The following is a 16,006-nucleotide window of genomic DNA, read 5'->3' on the forward strand; positions in this document are numbered from 1 at the left end:
TTGTATGTTGAAGAAACTGACATCCACCTGTTTCAGACACTAGTCCAAGTGAGAGAGCTCACAAAGTTGTGTCTTGTCTCCCTAGACGCCCATGGGCAGGTGTGCGCTTTATAAATGCCCAAATCCAATCCAATCAAATGTGCAGTGATTTGTGTTTAACAGCTTTTCAAAATCCAGTGCCAATATATTAGCTCGGTGGGTTGAAGAACCTGCTTGTTTAATATCAAAGAATGTTTCTGTTTCTTGTAAGGTTATTGATGTATACAGCATGCTCCTAAATATCCAGGCGCAGTGCAATTGACACTTCTGTACCAACAGGCGAGCCTCAAGAGTGAAGTGATGTGCCTAAAACAGGATTTTGCGGGTGCTGTTAGACTGACACCTCCTGATTACGAAACAAATGTTAAGATGAAGAGACCGTGTTCGTAAGACACTTTGAAAATTGGGAGATAAGATGCAGAAGCCTGTGTGTAATTAACATGCTGTATTTTGCACCACTCACCTTTCACACTGTAAGGTGTCTTCTAATGTTTGCAGAATGGAGTTTTATGAAGAAAACGTTATGTAATATATATGTTTTTGTATGCAAGTTTGTGTTTATATATACACACAAACGCGCACACACAACATTGCCAGTCTGTGGCCTGAAAGTTGGTACCGTCTTGCTGAAAACAAAACATTAGAAAGTATGGAACAACAAACACATTGTAGGACTGTATGTCTTGGTACTTTCGTCCCAGATAAAATGCCTCAACATCCGCCAGATTTATAGTCCGTTTTTTGGCAATATCCATTGCCCTACAGTAATTATCACACAAAAAACAAAATATTTCTAAGGGGTGTCAGCAAAACAACGTAAAATTTGTCCACAGAAACAAGAAAAATGATATAAAAAGTCTTCATATATTTATTACAATCAAAAACAACTGACTTTTGTTTTCTGAAAATACTGTAATGAAATGTTTTTATGTACTTGTGTTTTTAACTTTTTGATTGTAATAAATATATGAAGACTTTTTATATCATTTTTCTTGTTTCTGTGGACTAATTTTACGTTGTTTTGCTGACACGCCTTAGAAATATTTTGTTTTTTGTGTGATAATTATTGTAGGGCAATGGATATTGCCAAAAAACGGACTATAAATCTGGCGGATGTTGAGGCATTTTATGTGGTACGCTAGTTGTACTTATTGAATTGACCCTGTCCCTATTTTACATAGTAAAATCCCTTGTTTTGTGATATTGTCTTGGTACTTTCACAGCTTCCTACCACTAGAAAACATAAAAATACAAGGAGACCTTTTATCTGCTGCTTTCACTCCCCTCATCTTCACTTTTCAAAAAAACAGACGCGTAAAACCCCCTCCCGGTCCCTCTATGGCAACTGTCTTTTCTTCCTTTTTCCCAAATGCTCCTAGATGTCTGAGCTTGGTTAGAGCACCTGTTTTGTTCACAGTCCTATCCAGCTTCCGAGTCTATACTGAATTTGTCGGTGTCTTCAGAAAGAATGCATAAGGTGAATCTAAAGTGCACAATGTACTATCTGTGGACTGACAGCCCTGCTATTTACATTGCACCCAACTAGGCTATCAGGATTTAGGATTGTTAGAGTAAAAAAAGGACTGCTGGTGGAAGAACGGAGTGTTTGTCCATGTTCATGGAGGAGGTTTGTGACTTTTCCATATCTAGCCATTGTTTGTGTAGCACTGCCTCCAAAATTGAATTGCCCATCTAGCCTGGTCATTTGTTTTTCCTAGCTCAGTCATCTTAGTTTTTTTTAGTTTAAAGCTTTGTGGACGTCTTGCAGACTAGTGTTTTTTGTTATGTTTTGTAGAAAGCAATGGGAATTAACAATATTTTGATTCTGCTTGAGAACGTGATCAGTCATCCAGTTATCTTTATGCGAGCTTGGAGTTTTGGAATGTAGCCAGTGGAGTTGATTCTGGCATATAATTAATTGTCTTGGATATATTATTGTACTATTAATACGTTTTTCTGTTCTTGGTTTTTTTTAAGGATCCTAAGTTACTCATTCTAAAACCTTCACTCACTGAACCTCACAGTGGACTCGTAACACAGCTAATCGGCCTCAAAATACTTAAGGCCACCATATCCCTTTTTCTGCCTATCCATATTATTCTGGTTAGAAAGTCACTTGACAGACCTGCAGAGGCTATCCAAGTCTTGACTTTAAATTGTATATTTCTCTATTACAGAAAAAGGCTTAGAAGATTCATCTTGTCTCTTCTATTCAAACCCAAGCTGTAGAATGTGGCATATTGGGTTGGTAAGGTTGCTAAGATAAGTGAGGATTCGTTTAAACCTTGTATGCTAACCAGGCCGCGGTCAACATTCTTTATTCTCATTTTCAGTAGTTTTTATTGTGATGTACTCTCCTCCTTAACAATATGCTGCTTTTTCCAGTGATCTGGTAAATCCAGTTTTATGTGGAGCTCTACAATCGTCCCCAGGAATCTTAATTGCATGTAAAACTTGTCAGTCTTCAGATCTGCAACTTTGCTAGTTTTAAATATGAATTTTCTAGGCCCTGTAATTGTGAATAGCTTTTCTTTAAGCGCGATATTTGCTACCTTTAACTTTCTCAGTCTGCTCGATGTGTTTCTCCTACCATGGATTGATTGTCAGTATGCATCTGTTATTTTGAAAATCTCCACCTACTCTAGTCCAACATTACTTCTAATGTTACCTAAATATAATCTAACAAATGTAAACACGGTCACTTACTTTAAGAAGTAAGTTTCGGGAAAATCCTATCACCCCCCCTCATCCCCTGTTAACTGATATCTTTATGGCCTATATTGATTACTATCCTACAGATGCAAATAGATTTAATCTGATGGCCCTTCCCAATTGAAAAATTACAACCATCAAAACAAAATCCGCTCGGTGGTGTTCAACTGACTTGGCTAGTTTGAAATCACTGGCTCTGAATGATTTATGTGCACTGTGCATTCTGTATGATGAACACACAGAGCATCAGCAGAATCATTTACATGAAACCTATTTATTAAAACGTATTCATTTAAATTTTTAAAGGCAGCGCTTGTGCTGTGTCTTTGAAACTTGCTGTATTTAGGATATGTAAAAAGCAACTATGTCCCAACAGGTAATATTAAAAGACCGTTTTCGAAATCATGCACAAAAGTTGCAAAAGGAGGAGACAGTTATGGCAAGAAATGCAAAAAGTGGTCTGTATTTAAACAGAAGTAACATGAAAGAAAGACAAAAATTACGGCACTCTATTACATTGAATGCACATGTAACCTGTACAAACTTGTTCACATTTTTGCTCGTGAAAAACAAGATGAACGGAGCAAGTGACAAGTGAAAAATACAATGAGTCCCTTTTCCAATTTGTCGCAGTTGTCTTTACTTTGCAGTTTTCTTTTTAGCTTCCAACTGATATGCCTCAAAGTTCGTAACTTTCAGGGAAAGGGTCCGTCATTTCCTGGGTGGCTTTACCATATCAGTAAGAGACCTTCTTTTTAAGCACTTTTGACATCACAGGAGATAGGAAGGTGCTATAAAAAAACAAAACAATGCACTATCACTAAAAGTGCCTCTTCGTCTCAGAGATGATATTTTCAGCTACTGCCCCTCGGGCATGGCCAAACCCATCCTTGTTTACCTCGGGTTCGTTTTTTGCTGGGCCTTAATCATAGGGGTGGGTCTTTTACAGGCTCTTAGTGCACTCTGCTGAGGTGGCAATGTTTATCTTGGGTAATAAAACTCATTGTACAGGTTGTTTAAGGGGGGGAAGAGCTCACTTGCTTCTCTGAAGGAAGTGTTTCCTATGAACATGACGTTCTACTATATCCTGTCTATCATGAACACCTCATTTATAAATAAATAAAACTTCCTCTCAAATAGATATTGGGTCCAGCAAAATCCTTGTATCAGTTTGTTTCCCAGGTTGTGGGCTGAAAGTGGAAACATTCCCCACAGTAGCAGGTGACAGTAGGGCATTGTAACATCACTGGAAATTGTATTGCATTGCATGGTTGCAAAAGGTGCCACATGAGCCGGTCACATCTGTTCCTTTTCCCCACCCCTTCATGTGTGGGACTACCAAGTCCTTTTGCCTCATTGGAGGGATTTGGCTTCAAAAATGGAGACTTCGCGCCTCCTGTGATTTCCATAAGCTTAAAACCTGCAGCAGCTACAGGAAGCAGATGTCGGTGACACTCTTAAATACTGTCTCTTGTATCTGGACTTGCTGCATAAAAAGTTGTCCTGGCACTTGTGCATGTGTAACTTCTCAAATACACAAGAGAGACAAAATCTAAGCTTACACTTAACTTGATGAAGAAGAAGGCTTTTTTGAAGTCGTTGTACTCCACAAGCTGTTCTGATAACATTGCAGGTGAGGAGTCTTCCTCTCACAAAGTGGCTATTCAGTAACAGGAAAGCAGTCCTTGCCGTCTGCCCACAGAACCCTTAGGCACATCACCAATGATCCGTATTGGTCCTACTACATGGCTCAGATACTGGTGGCCTAGATTTGAGGAGTTCAGAACCCTTGGTTTCAACTCCAGCTGCTTTGTGGTCCTGCCATTTTGACACCAACAGCTTCTTAGTTCCATTCCTGTCTCCACCAAAGTATGTTCTGGTGATGGATCTCATTCTCAGAACTGCCCCAAAAATATTCTGCTGAGTATTTAAGTTATCCAATAGAAAATTGAACCAGGAATGTTGCTCATATGCATCGTCATTTTGGATCTGTTTCACCATTTGAGAATTACATTTTCGAGGAATGGAGATCGGGAAGAAAATGCTTTGCTGTCCTAGTTTGCATCCCAACAACTGCCTTCTATGTGATCTATTGACATCTTGCTGACAGTTAAGATTTTGGGACAAAGGCCCAATTTCTGCACAGAAAGTGATTTTCCTGAAGTTATTAAGAGGGCAGCACTGAAGATTGCTATGTTCACAGTTACTTACTCAAGTTCACCCTCTTTACATAGATCACGGAAGACCAGCAAAGCGTTTGCATTTTTTGCCCTTCTGCTCTACAATACTTTATATCAAGCTGGTTTGAGAGAATCTGCAGGGTACTCTAGATTATATAGATAAGAATTCTGAAACTGCCAAACAGTCTTCCTTGTACCTGTTTTTCTTTATGCTCTGCTGTCTCTACATTTTGGTTGTCCAGGAATCATTTGTGAAATTAAGTATTTTACATCCCAATCCCCAATTGTTAGTTAGCGAGTTCAAACAAATTGAATGGCTTTAGGTGAAACTTTTTGCCTCAGGCAGCCTAGATCTTGGAATCATGGAAACTGTTTATTGGCTTGTTATCCCCACATTCTATTAGAAACGACACCTTTGCAGGTCCCAGCATCTTTTCTTGTTTTTCCATTGTTTCCATTTTCTCTGCCCACTGTGTCCTAAGCTTCTCGGAGGGCACGGAACAGATACCACCAACTCCTCTGGTCACTTCCACTGCCATTCTGAATTTTTTTTCTCCAGTTACATGACACTGCTGGAAATTATTCTGGATCCAATTTAGCAGGAGCCGGGCAGTCAATCTGAAAGAACAATATCAACTCGTGCTTTTTCCTTTGCTAATGTTCACACTTGTCTAGCCCTTCAGGCTAACCTCTATGCTTATCAACCCTAAAGTATTTTTGCAGTTTTCAGAAACTGTGTTAAAAAACCAATAGCTTGAATCATTAATAATATGATTTCATGTGTGCTGTTGTCATGCTATGAGACACTACCACAGACAGACTTTAGGCACATTTTGACCTTGGCTGTCTCTACATCCTGTTGTTCATTCTTTTTATTTCTCCCATTGGAATTGAAAGCATAAAGAAATAATACAGTTTTGCTCTGCAGACTGGCTGCAGATATGCCAAGAAGCCACGGAATTTGGTTGCACAAAAGATCAGTGTTACCCAGTTTGCTCTGTCCGTGCCTGCCCTTAGCCATACAAAATAGCTTCCAGTACAAAGCTGGTAGGAGGTGATTGTGTGACAGATGTTTACCTGTTTCACAAGTGTTGTCTACTAAAATCAACATAAATACATTTTTACATTTTAATTATTTCTTTTTCCCTTCAGAGGTTGCCATCAGTCCCAACAATCACGAAGTTCACATCTATAAGAAGAGTGCAAACCAGTGGGTGAAGGCTCATGAGCTAAAGGAACATAATGGCCACATTACAGGTAATTAACCATTGAAGCTACTTTGCAGGAGGTGAATCAGAAGTTGCATTTATGGAAGGCCAGCACCTTAAGGAGTTATTTAGAAATGTGTCCCACTGTGGCTGTTCACTGAGATTACTTTCAAAGAGATCTGATTTAGTGAAATGTTTTTGGAGGCAAAAGTGATGTTTTGCAAACAAGTGGTTTTGGGTGGAGAATGGGGTCACTTTTGACCAGTTTGGAGAAAATTGAACACACAGCAAATTTTATATCCATATTGACTATTGCTTTGTAGAGTTAATTTGTCCTAATGAAATGGAATACTGTTTTTCTGCCTTTTTCAGGGATTGACTGGGCCCCCAAAAGTGATAGAATTGTGACATGTGGATCAGACCGGAACGCCTATGTCTGGAGTCAAAAAGATGGCATGTGGAAGCCGACCTTGGTGATCCTGAGAATAAACCGTGCTGCTACCTTTGTGAAATGGTCACCTCTGGAAAACAAGTTTGCCGTTGGCAGTGGGGCCAGACTTATATCTGTGTGCTACTTTGAGTCAGAAAATGATTGGTGAGTTTTTGATTGTCTTGAGACTTGCTGTGACATTTAAACTGAAATATGTAGCTAGCAGAAAAAATGCAGGATAATTTGTTGTACTGACTCTTGTTTCCTTCTTGTTTTTAGGTCTCGTGACCTACAATGCACGCAAGCGCATTGAGGGATCGAGAATTCATGTGCTCAAAATCCTCATGAAACCACCAGCTTTTTGCTGGCGTTTTCATGAAGTTCACGTGGCCACAGGCACGCGCTTTTGGGCCATAAACTTGCATAGCCAGCTTCCCCCAGGCCGTAGCAGCACTCCTCCCACACCAGCACCTCCCCTCGCAAACACAGCCTTTACTTCTCCTCCCCTAACTTTGCCGTCAGAACTCTGCTCTCCCCTCAGGCGCCGTGACATACTTCAAAGGCTTATCACTTCACACGGCCGAAGGCCGTGCAACCAGAGCACTTCAGTTGGTGTGCAGCCCCCCTCCCAGCACTGCCTTGTTTTCCCTTTCTTTTCTTTTTCTTTACATTTCCTTTTAACCGTTTTACTTGGTCGTTAGTTTAAGAATCTTCTAATAAACGACTATCAACAACAATTACAATACAGCAGCTGAAACAACAGCACTTTGAAATCGAGCGTTTTGTGTTTTTTACAATATATTTAGTATTGTTAAGTTGTACTGTTTTCTTCTCCTTCCTGCTACCCAGGCTCCGCATTTCACCCATTGAAATAACTTTAGAGCAGCATAAAAGGGTATACAAACAAAGTAATGTAACTAAACAGAACATATATTCTTAACTAAATGTGGCATATACATGGATAATATATGGAACGTATGTAAGCATAACATACCATATGTAGAGTGCAGATTGTGAGTGCAGATTGTGAGTGCAGATTGTGAGTGCAGATTGTGAGTGCAGATTGTGAGTGCAGATTGTGAGTGCAGATTGTGGGTGCAGATTGTGGGTGCAGATTGTGGGTGCAGATTGTGGGTGCAGATTGTGGGTGCAGATTGTGGGTGCAGATTGTGGGCGCAGATTGTGGGCGCAGATTGTGGGCGCAGATTGTGGGCGCAGATTGTGGGCGCAGATTCAGAGAAAACTCAGCAGCACCACCACCACAGCATTAATCTATGCAACCATTCAACAACAACTGGTTCAATTATGTTCTCTCAATGTTTCAAGCTTTATTACAAATGTCACAAAAAGATGTTATTTCACTTCTGTTCTTGGATTTTCATCACAATAAAATACACTGAACATAATCTTCACAAACGTTATTTACAAAAGTTTAAGCTATTGCCAATATAAATTACAATCACTTTTATTTAAGTATTAATTATTTTAAAAAATTAAAAGCCGTTGCTATTTGTAATATCAATACATCTAAGTCACGTAAATACAAAACATGTTGCATTACAAATGCTATAGTCGTCACATGTGCGAAAGTTATAACTATTGGCATTGAAAATGACAAAGCTATTAATTTAGCTATTTTCAAAATCAACACATAAATAAAAAAATTGTCATTTACGAGACCAATAGCTCAAACTTTCATAATGCGAGACCTATTGCATTGCAAATGCTTGTTTCTATAGTTTGGCTATGGTCTTATGCTAAACAATGTGGGTTTGTGGATCATGAATTGCTTATCATTGTTCAACATAAAAAAATTACGCAACGTATGCCACTTTCACTTGTTTTTTGGTCTCTCGTCTGGTCTCATGCATGGGATGGAACTGGGAGTAGATAGGTGGCCATTGGCTTAAATTAAAATTCGATAAAACAGGGATGTTAATGGTTGGTGACATCTTGGCACTTACTGGGCCAGTGAAATGAGTTTCCATCTCTTTTCTGTCTGAATTTAGGACTTTTGTTTGATGCTGTTTGGTCTGTGGGGCTCTAAAGTTCCATAGTGATATGCAGCTGCACTTTTCGTGTGTGTCGCTTGCGTAAAGTTCTCCTTGTCTGTATCGAAAACAGCAGCTGACTAACAATATCTTCAATATTCAGATCCAGAGTGGACTATGCAAATTTCATTTTCATTAGGTTTGCTGAAATACACTTTAAAGAGCAGGGGTTTCGATTGAGTACCTCAGGAGCTGCTGGTACTTTCACAAAATTTTTTAACCATCTACCCAATGAGTAGCCCAACCTATCAAATTAAATAGGTTTGTTTGGTTGAATAAAGAAAGCTTCCACGATTGAAAATCATGTATTTGATCATAAAATGTGTGTATTTTCAGAAATTATTAGTTGATGCTTGGAGACAAAAGATAATTAAAGAGCACCATTTGTGCTGCTTTGGGTAGACTTATTACTCATTATTTCGTTGGTGCCTATGGAATTGCATATAGACCTGTTAGGACATGTAGAGGTATTAAAAAGTGATAAAACCTGTATTTGGTATTATTGTTTGGATCAACATTGCTGGTAATGCTGCATTGGTGGCCACTAATGTTCTCTAATGTGATCTGGTCACTACTGTAACACCGATATTATGTGTTAGTAGCTAAGGTTGGGTATGGTATCGTTGAATATAAATAGATCTTTAGAAAAGGTTGGAGACCCGGTTTAGAGACTTTAGGTCATTCAGAATCATGCTTCTTGTTTGGTTAGGGGGCTCTTAGGTTTAGTCCATCTCACTCGCTATTAGCTACCTTGCAATGTTTGCTCGTATAAGGGAAATGATCTTGATAAAGCGCTGCATATCAGATCTTAACGCTGCCTGATGTTTACTTTTTTTGCTGAAAGAGTGATTTTATGAACATCTTTTAACATTTCATAGTGTAATTTATCTGTACACTGGAGCAAAAGGCTGAGGTTGATTTATCCAGTCGGAATACCTTGAATAGGGACACTAACTTTTGTTTGCTTGAATGCTACGATCACTGACAGGGAACGAACGCAGAGACTGTGGGCCTGTTTATTTATCTTTGTCAAATGAGTTATGGGTTTGGGGACTACTAGCTATATTGTCTCAAAACGGTGGGCTATTAGAAACGGTTAATTGCACGTTTCCTTATTATGCACCATCAACCTGGGAGCAGGCCTGGTGGACAATTAGCTTTATCACTCTTCAAATATGGTGTTAACCAATGCAGAAGCCATGAGCATAAAGCAGTAACGCTTAATTGTATTTAACATAATATTCTATGCTTGTTAACGTTGCAAATTAATTTCTGTTTTCAGTTCGTTGCTGTCTCTTCTCAAGCCATCTCCTTTTTTTTTTTTTTTTTATCAGTAGCTATATTTAGCGTTCATTTTTTTTCTTATGTCTTGCCTCTCACATTCATGCGGAGTACAGTTGTCCAATATTGATTGCTATTGACTTGCTTAGTAAAAGCTGGCATCTGTTCCAGCCGCTAGTTCTCTAATGAGCTGAGATGACAAACTGAGGCAGGCATGTGTAGTATTTCAATCCAGAGTATTTATAGATCACTGCGGCAAAAGGTTTTTGCAACATTATTTATAGAGACTGTGAATAGAGAACAGACTGTATTTGAGTTGAGCCTTGTGTGGGGGGGGGGGGAACAACCATTGGTAAAGCCAATAATTGATTAAATGTGCCAATGCATGTTCACACCGGTAGTAGCCAATGATGATTAAATCTACTACACACATATATCGTATAAAGACCAGCCCTGCTGATTTTGTCAATTCTTGAAAAAAGTAGCAATAAAAAATTGCTCTCTACATACAGTACATATAACAGACAATTGACAGGAAGTGTGGGCCTTCGTATACTTTCAGATAAAAAGTCCATTCATTACGTTGGAAGCACTTCTTTGAAGGGGCAATGATGCAGCAAACATCCAATAGCGTGAATGAGAGAGCATTACTCTTCTGGGTGGCGCCAAAGCCCAATATATATTTTAAAATATTGGTAACAATAGGTCTTTTATACCCAAAGGTGCACTGTTTATGTAATACCACGGCTTGTTGGGAGGAGGTAATCCCAGGGTGCCACTCTCCCTTCTGCCCTCCTGGTTGTTTTGAGGCTGGTTTTAGGGGGGCGATCGAGAGGGCTGGAAAATCTTATGATGATGAGCCCCTCTCCTGCCAGGACTGCTTTTGAGCCCATACCTCGTAAAGACAAAGTTGCTTATTGGTGAATGAGAACTGTTAGAAAAACAAGCACTGGCGATGCCAATAGGTCTCGCAGTAGGAAAGTTGGAGCTATTGGTTTTGTAAATGACAAAGCCCTTTATGTTTTTAAAATGAAAACAAAAATAAAAGGCATTGTTATTTGCAATTGTAATGTAATGTAATTTTGGACCCTATAAGTATTTAGTTATGCAGCAGAATATCCTTGGTGCAACAACACCAACTGTTGCATGGCTAAACACTTATAAGGTCCCAAATGCTTGACCTATTGGCTATGCCAATGCTTGTTAATCTTGTTAACTATCCACTCCCAAGCTGCGTGGCACCACATCCAGGTTTGAATCTTTCAGTCTCTTTGCTCTGTTGCGTTTGTACACAATCTAGCGAGTTCTAAGTAGCCACCTCCCTCTCCTCTTTAAAACTTCACTCATAGTGCACCTCACTTTAATCAAATGGGTGGAATGCTGCTTATTGAGGGCGACCCCTACACAAAGAGAGCCCTGGCACAAAACAAGGAAAAAATACATTGTAAAAGTGTGCTACACAAAAGAAGGGAAGGGAGGGAACGGAAGAAGGTAGATAGATGTGATAGGAAGAAATAGAGAAGAAGGAAGAAAGAAATAGGGGACGAAGAGAAAGAAACACAAGCCAAAGAAATAGGAGTAGGAAACAAAAAAGAATGAAATAAACAGAAAAATAAAGAAACAGATGGAGGGGGAAAAAGGAAGAAGAAAAAAAGGAGAGGTGAAAAGGGAGGGAAAGGTGGAAAGGCAAGAAGATGGAAGTGTGAGAAATAGAGAGAACGCTGATGTCGTACAAGTTCTTGAGACACCCTCTCCTCAGCACCTTTCTGGTAAACTCCGTCGGAGGAATGAGGAAGCGAGCGGCGTGCTGAGTGCTGCACTCGAAGCATGCAGGGTAACAGTGTGAGGAGCAGAACTGAGGAGAGACAGACAGGCAGGCACAAATGAGAGACAGACAGGCACAGAAGAGAGACAGGCACAGAGGAGCGGCTGCACGGAGAGAGGAGAAACGATAGAGGGGGACAGCAGTGGAGAGGAGACACAGGGGCCGAGGATAGACAGACAGGAGTGACAGATACAGTGGGGGAGAGATGGGGCAGAACGAGAAGCACACATGAGAAAGAGGCACAGAGGAGAATAGATAAGGGGGTGAGCCACAGAAGAGGGCAGCAGAGAGGCAGCCGAAGCCGAGAGTAACATGGAGAACAGACGGACACAAAAAGGAATAAATAACAAGCATAGCTAGAGAGCAGCGGAGTGGTAGAGGATAGACGGCCACAGAAGAGGGCAGCAGAGAGGCATCCGAAGCCGAGAGTAACATGGAGAACAGACGGACACGAAAAGGAATAAATAACAAGCATAGCTAGAGAGCAGCGGAGTGATCGAGGATAGACAGACAGGAGTGACAGATACAGTGGGGGAGAGATGGGGCAGAACGAGAAGCACACATGAGAAAGAGGCACAGAGGAGAATAGATAAGGGGGTGAGCCACAGAAGAGGGCAGCAGAGAGGCAGCCGAAGCCGAGAGTAACATGGAGAACAGACGGACACGAGGAGAAACGATAGGGGGGGACAGCAGTGGAGAGGAGACACAGGGGCCGAGGATAGACAGACAGGAGTGACAGATACAGTGGGGGAGAGATGGGGCAGAACGAGAAGCACACATGAGAAAGAGGCACAGAGGAGAATAGATAAGGGGGTGAGCCACAGAAGAGGGCAGCAGAGAGGCAGCCGAAGCCGAGAGTAACATGGAGAACAGACGGACACGAAAAGGAATAAATAACAAGCATAGCTAGAGAGCAGCGGAGTGATCAAGGATAGACAGCCACAGAAGAGGGCAGCAGAGAGGCATCCGAAGCAGAGAGTAACATGGAGAACAGACGGACACGAAAAGAAATAAATAACAAGCATAGCTAGAGAGCAGCGGAGTGATCGAGGATAGACCGCGAGATAGGCAAAAAGCTTTCAATAAAGAGCGCCCGGGAAACTGAAAGTACGGCCGGCCAGCCATGAATAATTAGGGGAGAAGCCCTTTGATGTGGTGGCGGCCGTGAACAAAATGCAATTAGGAGGGAGGGAGGGAGGCTGATGCGCGTGCTTGTTTGGTCACGTGATTCACGTGAACTCAAAGAAAACCGCACCAAAAAGCCCTTGGTTTCACGAGGATTTTGAGCACTTGAATTCTCTCCATTTCCCATTCCTTCGGAATGGAAAAGGCGAGACCTAAAAAAAGAATAGGTCTTGTATCCAGACCCATGTTTCAGATTAATTCAAGCATTCCGTCCATGATATATTTGTATTTATGTTAAAGATGGTGCAGCAGAGAGCCAAATTATGTGATCTTGGAAGATGTGTAAGCCTTTAGAGAGCCTGTGGGCATGTATCCTGGACGCACAAAGCAACATTATAAAGATCTGGGCCTAGCACGGGATTTAAAATGCCATCCCGATAAATAGAAATAGCCCAAGATTCAGTGTGTTTGAAAGGGTAAGAGAACACAGAGTGAACAGGGTCCGATTTCTCAAGCATAGGTGGGGCTGTAAAGTAAGACAGCAGAAATATTAACAAAAAGTAAAGGGTGGGGTGTGTGAGTAAGCGGTTACATTTCCGAATGTGCTGCAGAGGTATGAGAAGACATAAGACAAAACAAGCACACAGAAGACCATGAAACTTACATGAAGTAATCTAAAACTAAAATGGCTGCAATCTTCAGTGTAAGAGTTCCTTAATGTACCAAATATACATTGATGTATATGAGTGATATACCAAGAGTTGGTGTTACCACTGAACTAAAAAAATAGACAAATGCAATTAGTGTTCTACTCTGAGACCTAAATATAAACTTGTTCTGTCAATATAGCAGAAACCTGATAACACTTTAACCTATCTCTTTTAGAATTTGACATTTTATTTGGGGACTAACTAAAGAAAAACATTGTTTCTGCCTGTAATTCCAACCGCTTTTTCCAGTAACAAAAAGCTGTAAAAAAACTTCTATGGGGAGATGTACGGTAGTAACAGCATGACTTCTGTTTTTACCACTGCATGTTCTCTAGTAGCAGCAATGTATTCATAATGATGCGGAGAAGAAACTATGTCAGCACTACATTTGTCTGACTTTTTCCCCCATTCTGCACTGTTAAAGCAGCTTCATATTCATGGCTGTTATTGGTACAGCATTAAAAATGAGTATTAAAAACGTGTGCCAGTGATTATCACTGCACCAAACTAGAAAGTAGACCATTAGTCTCCCAGATATGTTTTTAATATATGGCAATAAGACTGTCATACGTTTAACATGTTTCAGTTGGTTTATAAACGTAATATGGGTTTACTGAAGTACCACATTGCGTAAAAATTGTGACTGTTTCTACTAGGAAAAAAAGCTTCTTGACTCTGTTCTGGCGGTGAATATTACAGACGATATTCCACTTCATGTGAAAAAATGCAATAATTTAATTGACCTCCTTGTGGGAGGGGCTTACAGTTTACTGATTCCCTCTAAATGATGACCTGAGTGTTAAAGAATAAGTGATCAAATTATAACTGCATCTGTATTTGCAGAATAAACAATTATGGAGTGTATGTTTCTCTTCTCCCGTTTTGTGTTCTGTGTCACAGAGCTAATAGTCTGGCCTAGATGTGAAGCGGTTTGTGGAATTAAGAGAGGCTGGGGTATCATCTCATCACCTTGACTCAACAAAGAGGGGCTATATTTGAAGTGTGCCAAAATGTTGACATGGAGTTGTTTGATAATCTTACTGCTGGACCAATAAGGATTTCATTCTGTTTCGCAAATGGGTATAAAACGCACCAAATTAGGGCAACATATATGTTGAGGGATGAATACAGAGACCAGCCTGGTCAGCTTCCTGGAGGACAATGAGGGTCTTGGGAATCTGTTTTTCTTGACGCGCTAACCTGATCTAGTTCAGATGGCTTCTAAGAACCCACTTGTGATATTCCCAATCATCTCTCTTCATCTTCCACGTCCTTTTAGTTTTATCCTGAATATGCTTAGATGAGCAGTAGTAAAAGTGAAGGAAAAAACGTCAGTCAATGGTCGAAGTCCATGGGTGTAGTGACATTATTTAGGTTTATTTGATATATACAAAAAAAATCATATTTACAGGTAAGTGGATAAAAAGGGGTTCCCAGAAAACACACATCATGAGGTTCCAGAGATTTGGTGCTTTTGTTAAGAGTTGAGATTTGGTATTACCATTTTTTAAAGTCTCTTTTTGCATTTAGCAAAAATGTTGTTTCCTTACTGTTCGTTGGGAGTAACACCACCAACAGTGGAAAGATTTGCTGGGTACCTTGAGTGCTGGTTTAAAGACCTTTTGGGATGGTACAGTGAAGTCTGTTTAATTGCCAGCACGGCGAAGCCTGAGCGGCATAGTCCCGACCAGCCTTGGAAGACCCTAGCTCCTGCTCTGGAGCTCAGGGATTCTCCGCCGACGCTGCCCGCCTCGCCTGTCCTCAAAATGGCGGCCTCTGAAGACCTCGCCTGACCGAGCCTTCCCCCAGAGTCGCAACTTGCATCATTTGAGGTCGTGAAAGGGCTGAGGGCGCTAAACTTCAGCCCCGACCTCCACTGGCAGGGATTAAATTCCCCAACCGGAGCACAAGGACTCCCAACGCTGCCATCCCTCCGCCTGGCTTAAAAATGGCGGCCAAAGAGGACATCGCCTGACCGGAGCCTACTCAGTAGACACTGTGAGTACTGGCATTCTTCTGGGCACCACCAAGCTTCAGCTCTGACTACCCCACCAAACTAAGCCTGTTACCCAGAGCCCCACGTTTCCACCCACAGCCGGCCTGTGCCTGACTTTAAAATGGCGGCCAAAGAGGACGTCGCCTGACCCACACATAGATACTGGTAGATACTGGGGGCGCCAAACAGAGGGGCAACAGGGATGTCCTACCTCATCATGCAAAGGGAGCTTCAGGGGCCCTTGCCACATCTCCAGTGTGATCTTTTTCTAGTGAATTCATAACCAGGACACCCCAGAAAAACAAAAGTAGGACTACAACAAGGAGATAAAAAAAAAAAAAAAAAAAAACCCCAACGAAGAGAGCAGTAAAGGAAGGGAAAGAGTGCCTTCCACCTAGGCAGAGGCCCTGAGTCTAACTGCCATGCCCCCGACCATCAACTGCAATCCG

The 16,006-nt window shown here is 41.1% G+C and overlaps 1 protein-coding gene across 1 annotated transcript in view; it reads left to right on the plus strand.

Moving 5' to 3' along the window:
- ARPC1A (actin related protein 2/3 complex subunit 1A) overlaps positions 1–16,006 on the plus strand; it is a 156,162-nt gene that overhangs the window by 53,398 nt on the left and 86,758 nt on the right. The window contains exons 3-4 of the mRNA XM_078665051.1: positions 6,084–6,188; positions 6,512–6,734. Coding sequence (XP_078521177.1) covers positions 6,084–6,188; positions 6,512–6,734 — 328 coding nt within the window. The remainder of the gene's footprint in view (positions 1–6,083; positions 6,189–6,511; positions 6,735–16,006) is intronic.

This window comes from Lissotriton helveticus, chromosome 10 (genome assembly GCF_964261635.1).
Source record: "Lissotriton helveticus chromosome 10, aLisHel1.1, whole genome shotgun sequence".
NCBI classification, from domain to species: domain Eukaryota; kingdom Metazoa; phylum Chordata; class Amphibia; order Caudata; family Salamandridae; genus Lissotriton; species Lissotriton helveticus.